At 53.3% G+C, this 16,576-nt stretch overlaps 1 protein-coding gene across 2 annotated transcripts; it reads left to right on the top strand.

The window, feature by feature from the left end:
* The first annotated feature begins 283 nt into the window (after positions 1–283).
* Positions 284–16,550, top strand: SPRYD3 (SPRY domain containing 3). Of its 2 annotated transcripts, XM_036458506.2 has the most exons (11): positions 284–421; positions 1,826–1,972; positions 3,490–3,565; positions 4,069–4,193; positions 5,054–5,189; positions 5,988–6,173; positions 13,098–13,247; positions 13,636–13,693; positions 14,518–14,637; positions 14,726–14,898; positions 15,236–16,550. In XM_036458506.2, exons 1-11 carry the CDS (start codon positions 345–347, stop codon positions 15,368–15,370), a joined length of 1,383 nt encoding a protein of 460 aa, XP_036314399.1. In that variant the 5' UTR covers positions 284–344; the 3' UTR covers positions 15,371–16,550. The 2 variants fall into 2 exon arrangements, with proteins under 2 accessions (XP_036314399.1, XP_036314400.1); XM_036458507.2 differs by lacking the exon at positions 5,988–6,173.
* The last annotated feature ends 26 nt before the right edge of the window (positions 16,551–16,576 follow it).

The raw sequence follows: 16,576 nt of genomic DNA, 5'->3' as shown, positions 1-16,576 counted from the left end.
TGGCATCACATCTCGTGCAGACCGCGGCTCAGGAAACACTAGCCAGTATTTATCCGCGCGCGTCCACCTTCTCCGCCTGCCCAGGAGCCACCCTGCTATCGCCCCGTCAGCGCCCAGACCGCCCGGCGCTGCGCGCGCGCCGCCACGTCGCCGCCTCCCACGCCCCGACACCCCGGTTTGCCAGCCCCACCCAGCGCTAGGTACCCGGTTCACCGGGCCGCGCCCGACCCCGACTGCGCCCTCCTATTGGCTCTTGCAGGTGCCTGTCATCCGAGGTCGTTTCGGATTGGTCTAGGAGAGTAGTGCGAGGCGGGCCTTAGGGAGTAGGTAGGGCGGGGACCCGGATGTGTGTGGTGGCGGCGGCCGAAGAGCTGGAGTGCGAGCTGAGAGGCCTATGGATGAGGAGGACGCGGCGGCCCCGGTAGGCGGGGATCGGGGGCGGGGTCCCAGAGATCCCGGGTCTCCCCTGGGCCTGAGGCGGGAGGCGGGAGCCCAGGGCGGCGCCTGGCGCTCTTGCTCCGAGGCTTCCCCGGTCGGGACCCTCGCCCCGCGCCAGGCGTGGGGAGGCTGGGCGTCGTCATCTGACAGGCTGGCCGCGGCGCCCCCGGTCTCCTCTCAGTGGCCGGGCGGGTGGAGGCGGGGCTGGTGCTGCCGCCACTGGCCGGTGCCACGGCTGCGGGGCTCCGGGGAAGCAGATGCCCCGAAGTCTGGGGCGCCGGCGCTACCTCGGATCAGCCCTGGCCGAGGGAGGACAGGCACAGGCTGCCCGCAGGTGCTTACCCTTCCGGGCCTGCCCTTACGAAGCACCTACTGTGTGCAGAGCACTGTTAGGCCTGAGGGGACCCCTGTCTCAGGGTTTGGGGAACAGGGAAAGTACTGCACCCTTTTCTCACTTTTGGCTTCCAGGAAAAATTCATTCACTCACTCACTCATTCATTCATTCATTCATTTGTTCGTTCATTAGTTCATTCATTCATTCCTATGTTAGCACCATTGGTGGTTCAAACATCCAAATCATTCTACTCCGCTCCATCTTCTCTGCTGCCATCTGAGTGGATGCCGGCTGTCATCTGAACTGGTGCCACAGCCGCATCATTCATGGTTCACCACACCCGCTCCTCTTTTGGTCAGTGCTCCCACAACGGCCTGAATGATCTTTAAGACCTGACAAGCCTTAAGTCCGTATCCTTTCCTCGCTTAAAACCCTCCACAGGTTTCCCGTCACACTTGGAATAAAGCACAAACTCCTCACTATGGTCTCTAAGGCCTTGATCTGGCCCCTGCCTTCTTGTTTTCCTCTTGTGTTATCTTTCCTGTTTCTTATACATCAGCCACCTGGCTTTTTATTTCCCTTCCAGGCCAGCTCCCTTCTACCCCAGGACCTGTGTCCTGGCTGTCCCCTGTGCCTGGGATGCCCTTTCTTGGACTTGTAACATGCCTGGCTCCTTCTCGTCCAACTCTAATGTCTCCTCCTCAGAGAGAGGCCTTCTGTAGACAGAGGTCACCCCATGTTCTTGATCCCCTCACTGCTTTTTCCTCCGGTGTCTAACATGGTCACATCTGCCTATGTTCTGGCCTGCCTCCTTACACTAGAATGGAAGCCCTGTTAGAGCTGGAATCCCCTCCCTCTCGTCCACAGCGTGTCTGTAGCACCTAGAATTATAAAACGTTTGCTGAACGAAAGAATGAAGACGGAGATTGTTGAGGTCCACCTGGGCGACTGGCTTCCGGTCCAGCGCCCTCACCACATTGCTGATAAAACAGGCTGAGACGCTTTGCTAAGGGCCCTGCTTCCTTCTCAATCCCTTTCTCCCCACCCACACAGGTTTGTTCTCATGAACAAGATGGATGACCTCAATCTGCACTACCGGTTTCTGAATTGGCGTCGGCGGATCCGGGAGATTCGGGAGGTCCGGGCATTCCGGTATCAGGAGAGGTTCAAGCACATTCTTGTAGATGGAGACACTTTGAGGTGAGTTGAGGGGAGTTTTCCACATTTTCCTTCGTGTGCCAGATCTTAGAGATGAAAACGGGCTTTTTTTTTGAGGCAGAGGACTGTCTACACTGCCCGGGGAGGGCGGTGCTGTTGACCGTGGGGGCCTTTCTGCGTGGAGCAGTGTGTGCTGCTTCCCCCTGCACCTTCTGCCCATGACTCTGGGCCATCTCCTGGTCTCATTGGAAGCCGTCATGCGAGAGGCAGGAGGCTGCCGGGGGTCTCAGGAGTTGCCCAAGCGCCCAAGACTGAGGTCATCCATCTTGTGCAGAGAACAGACTTGTGTGCGGGGGTGGGGGTGGGTGGGTTGGATGGTTGAGAGCATGCCAGGGGCCTTCTTCCTGTGTCTCGATGCCTTAGGGCAGTGGTCGGCAAACTCATTAGTCAACAGAGCCAAGCATCAACAGTACAACGACTGAAATTTCTTTTGAGAGCCAAATTTTTAAAACTTAAACTATATAGGTAGGTGCATTGTTATTAACTTAGTTAGGGTACGTGGTATTTTGTGGAAGGGCCGCACTCAAGGGGCTAAAGAGCCACATGTGGCTCTCGAGCAGCAGTTTGCTGTCCACTGCCTTAGGTGACGAGTGACCATTTCAAAGGCAGTGGAGTTCCTGTTTGGGGAAGGATGGTTCTGTAATGCATCCTGCTCACCGCCTTACAACCCTTTGGGTTGTGTTTTTTTTCTCTTTCCTTTCGAGCCAACTCACAAAGTTGTCACTGAAGGGGGGAAGAAAGTAGTGTTATTTAGCCTGGAAACAAGAAAGCTGAGGAGTGGGGACTGAATAACTGTCTTCCAGTCTGCGAAGGGCTATGGTCCAGAGGATAGAGACCGGCCGTTCTCCAGCTCCCCGAGGACGGAGCCAGAGGAAAAGGGCCGGAGCTGCAGCAGGAGGGATTGAGGTTGGACAGAGTTGTGAGACCCTTAGTAACTAAGGGAGGCCCTGCTGTCTTTTCCCCCTGGAAACGAAGAAACCAGGCTTGCATTGGTCAGAGTGGCTTGGACCCAGATTGGAGGCAGCGGGAGGACCTCAAGTATCTTGTTACTGTGTCTGTGCCGATGTCCTAACGTGTGGCCTAGTGCAGTGTTTCCCAACCTTCTCTCATGATGAGAATCACCTGGTGGAGTTGTTAAAACACAGATTCCCGGATCCCAACTAAGAAGTGCTAAACTAGAATTTTTGGGAACATATAGGTAAAATTGTATACTTAACTAGTGCTCTAAGACAGATTTTATATACAGAGCACTAAGTTAGGTATGCAATTTTACCTATATGTTCCCAAAAATTCTAGTTTAGCACTTCTTAGTTGGGATCCGGGAATCTGTGTTTTAACAACTCCACCAGGTGATTCTCATCATGAGAGAAGGTTGGGAAACACTGGCCTAGTGGATTCTCCTCTGTGCGGGCCTTCGCAGGGTCGGGGCTGGAGATGAGGCCCTTCCCCCAACTCCTGGGCTAGGTTGCTAATGGAACTTCCCACTCATTCCTCCTCAGTTACCATGGAAACTCCGGTGAAGTTGGCTGCTATGTGGCTTCTCGACCCTTGACCAAGGACAGCAATTATTTTGAGGTGGGCAGAGCAGGGGGTGAGATCATTACGCTCCAAGAACCTTTTTTTCTTTCCTTTTTTTTTTTTTTTTTACTGGGTTCACAGTGTGGGCCTTTTCATTTTCCGTCAGAGCTGTCCTGTTGGCCTGTTGGCTTGGAAAAGGGCACAGGGTAGCATGGTGCCTAATCTGAGAGAGAGGAGCCCCGGAGTCCTGTCATGCCGTCCCTTCAGCTCTCCTGCCCCTCATCCAAGTAGACTTTGACCCATGTCCTTTCCCACCATTAACCCAAGCCCAGCATCTGCGTCCAGTTCTATCCATTAATTGGAAAGTATTTTCTAAGTAATCATGGCAAAGTAGGCCCCCACTCTCCCAGTTCCCCCTCTGAGTGCCCTGTCTTTTTCTCCGATTCCCATGTCTGTTGTCTCTTTGAGCTCAGTCCCCTTTGATGGCTCGCCTCCCTTCCCCACAGCAGCAGCAGTTCCCATTCCGACCTGTGCTAACTGCCCTGCTCTCCTCCCTCCAGGTGTCGATTGTGGACAGTGGTGTCCGAGGCACCATCGCGGTGGGGCTGGTCCCTCAGTACTACAGTTTGGATCACCAGCCTGGCTGGCTGCCTGACTCTGTAGCCTACCATGCTGATGACGGCAAGTGAGTTTCCTCCTGCGGAACCTAACCTCCTTCCTATGGATTCGGGGGTTAGGGAATCCTATATAAAAAAGCTAATATGCAAATGGTCATCACGCCCTGGAGCCCTCGAGCTGGGGCCAGGGGACCTCAGGCCGAGCTGGGGGACCTAAGGCTGCGCCCCCCCACCCAGGGGGGCTTGACAGGGGACCCGAGGGACCTGAGGCTGCACCCCCTGCCTGGCAGGGCTTATCAGGGGACCTGAGACTACCCTACCCAGTGCCAGGCCGGGGGACCTGAGGCTGAGTTTCCTCCCCGGAGGAGCTTGGCAGGGGTGGGGCTGGCTGGGTCTCACCCAATGGGGGTGAGGCCAGCTAAGTCTGGGTCTCCTGCATTTTCGAAGCATGTGTAGGTGGGCAGGGACTTGACTCTAGGTCCCGCGGTGTGCCACAGACTCTGACTGGAGGAAGATTTTCATATACATTTTACTAATTTTCTTTCATCACTGATAACTTTTATTATGGAGAAAGAGCCAATAGCAATATTAAAATATTTCCTTTAATTAATTCCCTTTTAATGTGCATGAATTTTGTGTACTGGGCCACTAGTCTTAGATATAAAGGACTACCTCAGAGTGGCTTTTGCCATTCCTTCACTTGTCTCGGGGTATTTTCATAGACTTTTCTGATCAGGACAGGAAGATGGCCTAATGGCTACTCTTGGAGGTTTGTAGACTTAGAGGAAGGGTAGGACTTGTGCTGGGACATAGGTAGATGCTGTCACAGGATGACTGGGAAGCAGCAAGGTGAGGCCTCAGCTGTTGGCACCTGGAAGAAGTTGGGAGGCTCAGCTCAGGCCCCGTGTCTGCGCTGCTCTGTCCACAGGCTGTACAATGGCCGAGCCAAGGGCCGCCAGTTTGGGTCAAAGTGCAACTCCGGGGACCGGATTGGCTGCGGTATTGAGCCTGTGTCCTTTGATGTACAGACTGCTCAGATCTTCTTCACCAAAAACGGGAAGCGGGTAAGTGGAAATCCCAAGTTGGTTTTAAGCAGTTTGAAGCTGTGTAAGAATTTGTGGGAGTGATAAGAAAGAGGCTGCTGGCTGGCGCTTGCTCCGATCCCGCCTCCTTCCGTCCAGCTTCAGGTTCTCCTGACATCTGGTGTAGAAGAAGACACTTCCCTGCCCAGGGGAAGCTGGCCATTACCCAGATGAAAGATGCAGAGGGGCAGCTAGTGCCATGGCAGATGAGCAGAAATTGTGGGGGACAGAACTGGGGGAGGGTTTTGAGCAGGAACAAAGAAGAGAAGATGATGGCCTGGCTATATAAGTTGGAGCTCCTCTTCGGGTTTTTGACTTGAATACTTTCGAGGATATGTCTTTTCTGTGTTTATTTTCTTTGTTTCACTTCTCCTTCCCTTTCTTCTTCAGAGAGAGACTAGAAGTAGGGAAGAGGTGGGATAAGAGCACACAGCAAAGAGAGCCACCAGCTCTGTACCCAACCCTGGGAAAACTGCTTCCTCAGGCCTAGGCCGAGAAGTCCTACTCCCTCAGCACCTAGGCCTCAGCATTTTCCTGCCTCCATGCACACACACACACTCATAGCAAGTTGAAAGCCTTGTGTTTGCCTTCTAGCTCTGTGCAAACCTTGCTCGGCTAGGAGTACTTAGCAGCTTTAAGTTTTTTTTTGACACCTCTGTTTTTCTGTCTGGCGGCGTATGTGATAATTGTTTTTTGCATCATCTCAAAAGTAACCTGCGAGAATGAGATGAGCTATGCAAAACTGAGCCCGATGGCAGCTCCCTCCCTCCCCCATTGCAGGTGGGCTCCACTATCATGCCCATGTCCCCAGACGGGCTGTTCCCAGCGGTGGGCATGCACTCCCTGGGTGAGGAGGTACGGCTGCACCTCAACGCGGAGCTGGGCCGTGAGGACGACAGTGTCATGATGGTGGACAGCTATGAGGACGAATGGGGCCGGCTGCATGATGTCAGGGTCTGTGGAACTGTAAGTAAGGGGCAGCGGGGGTGGGCGGGAGGGCTGGGCAGGACACCCGTGGGCCACATAAGCAGGTCTGAATTGCTTAGAATTGGGGGTAAGGACGGTGTCTTTTGTAAGATTTGGGAAAATGGGAATTGTGGCAGCATAGCCTGGGGGAGTCTTGACACGATTTTTTAAAATCTGTTTTCTTCTTAGCACTGATTCACTTTCTTCCCATCCCCTTCATTTGAGAGCTTTACTCTCAGAACGAGTAGCAGTTCTCCTTTGTCTTTTTTGGCTCCTTCGGCACCTGGTGAGCCCTGCTGCCCTGCACACCTGCCTTTGAGAGGCTGGGCTGACTGGGAGGCAGGATGCCTGCATCCCCCGTTGGCTGTATCACAGCGTAGCTCCCCAGGCTTTCCATTCACTGCTGTGCGGCAAGTGTGGTCACAAGTCCTGCTCGTGTGGAAAGGTTCTTTGAGCTCATTTTGAGTAAATGTCAATGTCAATATCTTCTGTTTTCCCTCTACCTTCTATAGAGGATGAGACTAGCGGCATAGGAAGGTCCGGGAGAACTCTTGTCAATGCACTGCTTGCTTTTTTATACATCTTGGTTAAAAAGATGTATTCTCTCTCTTTTCTGGCTTGTACCCCTTCCCTGACTCCTTTAGTCTTTTCATGCCTGCTTTAGTCTTTTCCTGGATTTTAAATTTTGTTGGGATGTGTGTGCACCTTCACATCTACACTCTGTACCTCATGCTAGGTTGGGAGTGAATGGATGCTGAGTTGGGGTCTGGCCCTGGTCTCCAGTGGACTGCCCAGACGTCCCACTTCGAATTGTCCCTCTGCTGCCCCCCTTGCTCCCAGCTCAACCTTTTCTCCATCCTCTGGCCTTCTCACCACCAACCCAGGCTGTTTTCAAATCAGCCTTTGAGAGCAAAACAGAAGCAGTGGGGGTGAGGTTGGGGGGTAGAAGTGGATAATGAGCAAGGCCCCCCCCCCCTCCCGCCTTTCTGGAGTTCAAGGTGAGTTAAACTCAAGGAAAATGGCAGAAAGTGTGTCGTCCTGCTGCTTTGGACACTAGGGTTCAAGGACTGCTATGCTGTGAGCCAGGAGGCCCACTCCTAGGCCCTTTTCTCTTTCTTTTCCACTTCCACCATCATTTTGACAACACCTACAGAGCTGAACTTGGGACTGAGCCAGGGCTGTGTTCCCGCTCTCGTCCCTGACCTCTCCTCAAGAGTGTTTTCCTGGCGTGCTTTCCCTGCCTGGACCTGTCCCCACTCTGCTCCTGGCTCCTCCCAGGCAATCTTTTCTAATTGATGCAGAATCCTGTAGACATTTATAAATAGCCTTCATTCCTCTCTGCCCTTCCCCCAACACTCTCAGGCCAAGCGTTGAAGATTTTTTTTCTTTCTTAGACATAAGCCGTTACATTTGGCTCTTTTTTTCAGACCCTCCAGCTTCTAACAGCGAGCAGGGTGGGCACACTACTCCCTGAATACTTGCTCCTCTGGAGCAGATTGGGCATGCGCCTCCTGAAGGAAATGTGCCTTTATGGGGTGCATCTTTCTAATAAGGGGACTTACCCACTTTCTTCCATCCCCTGGGCCTCCCGTCCACTTGTCTGTTGATGCCCTCCCCTTTGTGGTCATGCACTGAATTTCTGATCCAGCAATCAGAGTTGTGTCAGTCTGGAGGAGCCTAGGGGAGGTCATTTGGACCATGCCTGTGCCTCCTATTTCTATGTTCAGCACGGTTCTTTCTCCTCTTTGCCTTTCCAGTTTTATCCTTCCCCTCTGTGGGGAGCCCTTCCCTGGGACCTCAGACCTTTGCTGTGTTGAAGCTTGTTTATCCTGCCCTGGGTGATGTTCCCAGGAGAGCACCCTTTAGAACCACAAAGATTTGAGAGAGGCTTTGGTGCCCTCTAGTCCAGGGTTTCTTAGTACGAAGGCTGTGGGCATTTTAGGTGAGACAGTTCCTTGATGGACAGGATGCTTAGCATCTCTGTCTCTGGGCATTGTGACGGCCACACGTTCCCTGATACCATGTTATGCTGCTGATGAAAAAATAGTCCCAGAGAAGTGAAGAGACTTGTTCAAATGTTAAAAAGTGAATTAGTACCTGGCCAGTGTGCTCAGTGGTTGAGCATTGACCTATGAACCAGGAAGTCACGGTTCGATTCCGGTCAGGGCACATGCCTGGGTTGTGGGCTCGATCTCTAGTGTGGGTGTGAGGGAGGCAGCCGATCAATGATTTTCTCTCACCATCGATGTTTCTATTTCTCTCTCTCTCCCTTCATCTCTGAAATCAATAAAAATATATTTTAAAATGTTAAAAAGTGAATTAGTGACAAAACTAAGCCCAGATATTCATTCTTTGAACCCTACTCACTGCCTTTCCACTGCCTAATATGTGCTGTTACCTTCTGTCCAAGCCCACTCTCCTGTCGCCACTCATCTCCCCTCCTGCTGCCCTCTTCTCCTGCCCCCTTCTCTTAAGATGAATCTGGAGTTCCTGGGCCTCAATTCCTCCTTCCCAGGGATTCTCTTGTCCTTCAGCCAAGGCCCTCCTGGGTGAGTTTATTTGGTTGCCTTGGGATTCTTTTATTCCTAGTCCTTTTTCTCAGTTTTGGAATCTCATTCATCCTTTCTTCTCCCTTTTCACTGGTTCTTCCTAAAAGAAGAGCAAATTCAATTTCTGACGTTTTTCTCTCCAACATTCATTATGGAAAATTTTAAACATACAGAAAAGTTGAAAAAATAGTACAGTGAACATTCATATACCCACTATTTACATTATTCAACAGGTGTTAATTTTTTAAAAATGTATTTTATTGTTTTTTTACAGAGAGGAAGAGAGAGGGATAGAGACCTAGAAACATCAATGAGAGAGAATCATCGATCAGCTGCCTCTTGTCTACCCCCTATTGGGGATGTGCCCGCAACCAAGGTACATGCCCTTGACTGGAATCGAACCTGGGACCCTTCAGTCCACAGACTGATGCTCTATCCACTGAGCCAAACCGGTTTCAGCAACAGGTGCTAATTTTCAGTCATGTTTGCTTAATCTGAGTGTCTATAAAGAGTTAGACCTGGCTCTTTTTTTTTTTTTTTTTGAGAGAGAGGAAGGGAGAGGGAGAGAGAGAAACATTGATGTAAGAGTGAAACATCAAGCAGCTGCCTCTAGCACGCCCCCTACTGTGGATTGAACCTGGGCATGTACCCTGATTGGGAATCAAACCAGCAACCTTTTGGTGCACAGACAATTCCCTGATAATGCCTAACCAACTGAGCAACACCAGCCAAGACCTGGCTTTCTTGAGTGGAATTCTTCCCCTGCTTCCTGTGGCCTCAGCTTCCCTCCTTCCTGGAACTCTGAGGGTGTTGGAGTGTAGCTGCTGCATTGCTCAGGAATGGGGGTGTTGTCCCTCACCTCACCCATGCCCCAAAGCCTCGCACACAAAGGTAATGAGTAGAGAATGGGGGGCGGTTAGTAAAGCTTGGAGATTAGACTCATTCTGTCTTTTCTTTGTTTTCTAGTCAGAGCTCCTCTGACAACTCCATAGTGACGGGGCAACAGCTTTGATACACAAAGGGGGGTGAATGAGGCCCCACCCTCCTAGGGGTCCTTCATGGCCCTAACTCAGGAGGAGACCGTGTTGGGGCCTGAGCTGGCTGGTGGGGAGCATGTTCTTGGTTCCTGTTTCAGCTCCTCTAGGCCCTCAGGGCACTGAGCCTTTCGTTGCTCCTGTCAAGAGGGATTAGGGCTTCCGCTGGCGAGAGGAGGGCAGACACCAGCAGGGAGCACAAACTGAGAAGTGCTATGGTACAGGGAGAGGGGGGTGCAGTAGGCTCTCTGCACTCTGGTCTGCAGCCTCCACTCTGGCATTGAGTCCACCTATCGGCCTCTCAAGGCTTTGGTTGTGTTTGGAGGGACATATAAGAGGCAGCGGGGTATGAGAGTCCCAAGGAAAGGGTTCCCTCTACCTCCACCAAAGGTATAAAGGAGCATTCCTGCAGATTGGGCACTGTTTGAAGAGAAACACTGGGAGGAGGACAGATGGTCAGTTGGGGCAGAGTCATCTGGGAAGTGGCCATCTGTCTTGGGAAAACAGGACTTGGTGCTGAGAGCCTAAGGGACTGTTCCCTTTGGACGTAAATGCTGAGGTGAAAGATCATTTCCTAATTTGTGATCGGCATGTCCAGTCTGCCGCAGCTTTGGGGTGACTATTAATGTTTAGGGAGCACTGATATGTTGGCCTGTTTCAGTATAACCCCCATTTCTGATTTAGGGAAAGGCAGAAATGTGTATTGATCACCTACTGGGTGTTAGGCTCTGTGATAAGCACTTGACACTTAATTTCATCTTCTCACCTATTTTTAGAGATGCAGATAGTAGTATCCTGATTTAACTGATGAAGAAACTTAGGCTTAAGGAAGTGCTCAAGGTTAGTGGCCAGTAAGAAATAGGAGTTAGGATCTGCACCCAGGTCTGATTGATTCTCTTTCAAACTAAGGCATCTGAGGCACAGATAAGGGACCAGCATCAGGCTTTACAACTAAGACTCTCCTCTAGGTGCCTAATAGCCCTAGTCTAAGGAGGGGAGGAGTGGATTGAAGCAAGGATGGTCAGGAAGGCCAAACTTCCCCTCACTCCATCCCTTAAGTTCTCTGAGAAGGTTCTGGAAAGCTTGGGGGGGACTTTGCCCAGGAGCAGGTGAGTGGATCCAAGAGGACCAGATGAATTGGGGTGGCTTCTGTCCTGAGGGGTGGGTGGCCCCTCTCTTGAAGAGGGCACATTGTGCAGGGGTCTAGTCCAGCAGGCCGTCAGCAGTCTGCCTGAACTCTGTGAGTGCCTGTTAGTGTGTTTTATCTTCCTGGCCCTTTAGCGGAAGGCTGTCCATAGACGAGTCTGCAGCGCTGCCCTTCTCGGGGCTGAGCTAGAGGGAATGGTTGGATGGGCTTTTCCCAAGGATCAGGGTCTGGATCCGCCGTCTCTTGGCTTTGGGAGTGGAGAACACTTTGCTGTCTACGCTGAGGCCAGTTGGATGGAGTGGGTCAAGGGCAGCTGTGGAGTCTCCCACCCAGTTCTGCAATGCTGGGTGGAGAGGGTGGTCTGGGGGCAGCTCGGACTGGGTGGGATGGAAGCTCATTAGTGTGCATCAAGCTACAGCCCTTCCGGCTGTGGGGAGAGGTGCAGAGCAGGAACCCAGGCCAAGCAGAGAACACGCAGAGGACCATGAGCAGGATCTAAACATTGTGGGTCTTAATCAGTGTCCAGAAGTCCAGCAGATGACGCAGGGCACCCGGCTCTGGTGAAACAAAGCGGTGCGATCGATGTGTGGAGAAGACTGGGCTAGAGCATAAGGCCCTGGCTGCAGGAAGGAGAGGAGAGTCGGCCTGGGTGTGGGTTTAGATGGTCTGTACATCCCTGGCTTTTACCCTGACACCCGCCCCCATCCCCGCCTCCAGTTCTCTTTGGCAGAGAAGGGAGGCTGGGCTTGTGGTGGCAGGGCTTTGGGAACCCAGAGCTGAGAAGGGGACCAAGTCCCTATATTTCCTCTCTGAAGGGGATGCCGAAGACAGGCTTCCTTGTTGTTGCCGGTGAGCACAATCCCTTTCCTGTTCAGGCAGGTGCTTTGGTGGGGCGAGAGGCCAGCGTCCCAAGGCGTCCAGGAGTATGTGAAGGAGGTCCCCAGGGAAAGTGTATTCTTCAGGGCTGGAAGGGTGGGAAGGTAGAAGAAAGTCTTAAGGGGCAGTTTGGCTAATGAAAAAGGGATTAAGGAATCCCAGGCGAGGCTGAAGGTGGGGAGAAAGAGGGAATGGAGTTGAGTCATAGTTCTGTTATTACCATGGCGACTGACAAATAAATCCTCCCAGATTGGAGTTGCCACCCCATCATGCCCAGGCAGGACCATTGTGGACTGAAGAGCCCTTCAGTCATCTTCCCTCTCATTCCCTCTCCACACCTTTGCTCCAGCTTCAAAGAGCCACGAGGGGTCCTAGCTGGTTTGATCCAGTGGATAGAGCATGGGCCTGGGGACTAAGGGTCCTGGGTTCGATTTCTAGTCAAAGGCTCATGCCCGGGTTGTGGGTTTGATCCCCCGTAGGGGGCATGCAGGAGGCAGCCAATCAGTGATTCTCATTCTCTCTCTCCCTCTCTCTCTCTCTCTCTCTCTCTCTCTCTCTCTCTCTCTCTCTCTCTCTCTTTCTCTCTCCCTCCCTCCTCTTTCCTGTCTGAAATCAATAATTATATATATACACACACACCACGAGGGGCTGGGACTGGAGAGTTTGTCTCCCTAGCTTTGTTGTGCGGCTCCCTCCCTCACGTTAAATGAAGGAGGAGAGCTGACCTGAGTCCTCTGGCACCTCCCCGACCCCAGCCATGCACAGCTCAGTCTGAAGTCAAATAAAACAAACACCTTGAGAATTATTTCAGTTTCATCCCAGACGGAATTGGCTTCTGAGCTTCTCTCCCCTCCCCCGAACACCTGGCGTGGGCATCTTACCTGTCCACATTAGGCCCTCCATGAAAGTGGCCAGGTCTCCTCAGAGCCTCGTCTTCACTTCACCTTTCCTCTTGTTCAGGGTGTGCCTTTCCCCGCAGGGCTGTCCAGGGAAGTGATGATGTAGCCTGTGGTTCCCAGCACTCAGCCATCCGCATTGCTGTGCTGCTCTCCCTGTCTCCCCCAAAACAAGGCTCAGTAGGCAGGCAGGTGCAGCATTCTGCAAGGGGCTCAGCCTTCTCGCTCATGCTGCTGTCGTTGCTACCCTAGCCCCATCTCTCTTCTCCCATGCCTGCCCAGAACACTAAGGCCCAATCTTTTACCTTTCAGCCAGGGCTTTTTGTCAGACACAGGAAACTGGTCCCCAGATGGCCTTGGGACCAGGTTTCCAGGGCCGTGTGAGCCTGCCTCCTTATCCTCCCCCCCCCTCTCCCCCGCAGCTGCTGGAGTACTTGGGCAAGGGCAAGAGCATCGTGGATGTAGGGCTGGCCCAGGCCCGGCACCCACTGAGCACCCGGAGCCACTACTTCGAGGTGGAGATCGTAGACCCCGGAGAGAAATGCTACATCGCCCTGGGGCTGGCCCGGAAGGTGGGCACGATGCTGCTTTTTGCCTGTGGGGCTTCTCAGCTCTGGGGCTTTGGGGTGGGGCTGGGGATCCTGGTAAATCTGAGACAGAGCCTGGTTGTGTGTGTCTGCCGTGTAAGGGTACAGACCCCAAGTGACCTAGGACTGAGAGTGTTGTGACTGCATCACACGCACTGAGCCCTGGGGGTGGGGTGGGGACAGCTTGCAGCCCAGGCCAGGAAAGCCAAGAACCCTTCTCACCTTCCCTGCTTCCCCTGCAGGGGTGAGGCTGCAGGGTGGTGAGCAGCCGTCTGGCTTGTAGCCTATTCCAGAAGACTGAAGGTTCACATGCTCCCCACTCCTGTCCTCTTTTGTCATTGTACACAGGTTTTCTTTCTCCTTTTTTGTGCAGGATTATCCCAAGAACAGGCACCCTGGCTGGAGCAGAGGGTCTGTGGCTTATCATGCAGGTGAGCAGGGGCTGCCCTGGGGAAGCTGGGGTTGAGAGATGTAGAGACTCAGGGACATCCATTTTCCTGGCCCCCCCAAGTGGCCTCTCCTCCAGCTTCTGGCTGGAGAGCTTTTCCCTGCTGTCATCTGCTTTCCTTCCAAACTGCTTTCTCCTCATCTGTGTTTTTCCTCCAAGCCCTAAAAGCCCGGGGAGCAGAGCCAGGGCGGGGATCTGGGCCCAAACTGGACATTCCAGGCCTCTGAGTTGGCTCCCTCTGTGCCCTTCCTGCAGATTCTGCATTTTCTTTTTTTGGTCATCTTGATTTCCTTTGGAGCTTTCTTTAGAAAGAACAAACCGGGAGTTCCTGGTCCCACCTGCTCCCCTCCCCTCTGACCAGCTCCCTGAGGACTCTCCTCCTTAGCTCTTGAAATGGGCCCTCATTGTCTCTCTCTATATTTTTTAAAATATATTTTTATTAATTTCAGAGAGGAAGGTAGAGGGAGAGAGATAGAAACACCAATGACCAGAGAGAATCATTACAAACCCCCTACTGAGGATCAAGCCCGCAACTTGGGCACGTGCCCTGACTGGGAATTGAACCATGACCTCCTGGTTCATAGGTCAATGCTCAACCTGAGCCACACCAGCTGGGCTCTTTCTATTGTATTTTTTAATGTGGAGCCCTCTTCCCGCTTCTGTCTCTAAATCTTTGTTTCACCTGTCTTCCCCCTTCCTCTGGGCCAGAAAGATGAAACGTCAACTTCAAGCCGGGGCTGCTGGGTGTGTGTGTGTGTGTGTGTGTCAGCCTCTCCTTCACTGTATGCTCTCCTCTCCCTCCAACAGACGATGGGAAGATCTTCCATGGCAGTGGTGTGGGGGACCCCTTTGGGCCACGCTGTTACAAAGGGGACATTATGGGCTGTGGGATCATGTTCCCGCGGGACTACATTCTGGACAGTGAGGGTGAGTGGGGTGGGGCAACCAAGCTGGTCGGGTGGAGGGTGGAGAGTGGGGGCCGTACTCCAGGAGCTCAGGTTTTCTGGTTTCCTAGGTGACAGTGATGACAGTTGTGACACGGTGATCCTGTCCCCGACTGCCCGAGCTGTCCGGAATGTTCGGAACGTTATGTACCTGCACCAGGAAGGGGAAGAGGAAGAGGAGGAAGAGGAAGAGGAAGAAGATGGGGAAGAGATAGAGCAGGAGCATGAGGGCAAGAAGGTGGTGGTGAGTGTGGAGGGTTTGGGGTTGGACTAGGGTTCTTGGGCCTGGGCAAGGGCTGGCGTTGTTAGGAATAGAAAGTGGAGCCAGGGGAGGGAAGAGGGAAGGCCTGGCCCTGCTGTGGGTGTGCCCTGTTCTGAGGCATTGGGTGTGCCGAGTTGCTGAGACTTGGTTTCCAGCCTTAGGACGCCCTCTTGTGGTCACTTCTTGCATCATCCCAAGTCTCTCCTAGAGCGATGCTGGGGTTTGGGAGTGAGTGGGGTTCAGTCCTGTGTAGCTAGCTGGTACGTCCTCAGAGAATAGGCCAGAGCTGCCCGCTCCATTCTTCTCCCCCCCCCGCCAGGTGTTCTTTACTCGGAATGGCAAGATCATCGGGAAGAAGGATGCTGTTGTACCCTCTGGGGGCTTCTTCCCCACCATCGGAATGCTGAGCTGTGGCGAGAAAGTCAAAGTGGACCTGCACCCCTTGAGTGGCTAGGGACTTTTCTCACACGCCGGCCCCTTCTCTCTCTCCTGTCCCTTCACAGGACCAGGTGCCCAGTTCCTGACTTCCCTGAGGATTTCTTTACCTGAGGCCCCAAGGGTGTATCGTCACTCTGCCCCTACCAGGTTAGGCCCCTGCCAAGCCATTCTGCGCCCATATTTCTGACCCCGTGCCACCCCTATCATCAGTCCCTGGGCCCTAGTCCCTGGTTGGACGGGGCAGACCCAAACGTAGTGTCATATCTGTGGGTCCCACTCGCTTTGGTCAGGGGCTCCACGTCCCACTGCCCCCACTGCCCATGTGGGCGGAGGGGAGGGAGCACCTGCCTCAGCTACTGGGCCTGAGGCTCTGCAGAGGGCGGAGCAGACAGCCCCTCCCCTATTTCCCACAGTATTTCTTCTTGCATTTCTTCTTTTGTGTTCCCTGTCCTCCTCATGGGAATCAGTTGCTGCTATCATCCCCTGGCTGGGCCAGGGGGCCCTCTCTCCTTCCACTCACTGCTGTCCCTCGAGTCTCTGTCCTTTCTCCTGAGAACCGCTTTCTCCCTCACCACCTACCTGCTCAGGCACCAGAGTTCCACAGAAGCTCAGTCTCCGACTTCCCCAGCCGGACATACAGAAATGAGTGTTTAGTGGTGTGAGAGAGGGGCTGCAGGCGGGGGACAGAGACTGAGGCCTTTGTTCCCGTTCTCCCCTTGCCAGCCTTCGTCTGCCGGTGGCCCCCTTGTGTCTAGTTCCCTGGGATGCAGGCTGAGCATGCCTCTCCTGTGGTAGAGAGGGCCGGACTCCAGTGCCCTCACCAGCGTCCCCACGGGTAGCTGGACTCCTCCCCCCTTCCTCCCTGCTTGCTGCCTGTGCCAGTTGTCCGTTTTGCTTCAGTGTTTGATTCTTGGTGGCGTGTCTCCCCCCACCAAGACCTCTTGTCTCCTAGCCCCTTGACCTCTGACCCCCTCTCTATACAGTGACTCCTCCTGGGAGGAAGCGGGAGCAGGAGCTGTCGGCCGTGGTTTGCACAGAGCGGATAGGGCTCTGGGGATAGGGGGGTAGCTGTTGTGCTGCTGGGGCTGCCCCGTGGGCCCTCCCTTCGGTCCCTGCACTATGATGTATGAAATGTATGTACAGACAGAGATGTTTATACAGCCAATAAAGATGGAGTTTCCATATTTATCAGCATGGCCAGGACACAGGAGTCCTTTCCAGT

Source organism: Pipistrellus kuhlii, unplaced genomic scaffold, assembly GCF_014108245.1.
Source record: "Pipistrellus kuhlii isolate mPipKuh1 unplaced genomic scaffold, mPipKuh1.p scaffold_m20_p_3, whole genome shotgun sequence".
Lineage (NCBI taxonomy): Eukaryota > Metazoa > Chordata > Mammalia > Chiroptera > Vespertilionidae > Pipistrellus > Pipistrellus kuhlii.
This window is presented reverse-complemented; position numbering and strand designations above follow the sequence as displayed.

Coding starts and splice junctions, on each gene's coding strand:
- SPRYD3 (XM_036458506.2), top strand. CDS start 345: ATGTGTGTGGTGGCGGCGGCCGAAGAGCTGGAGTGCGAGCTGAGAGGC. Junction 3,566..4,068: donor AGGACAGCAATTATTTTGAG/GTGGGCAGAGCA, acceptor TCCTCCCTCCAG/GTGTCGATTGTGGACAGTGG. Junction 13,248..13,635: donor CCCTGGGGCTGGCCCGGAAG/GTGGGCACGATG, acceptor TTTTTTGTGCAG/GATTATCCCAAGAACAGGCA.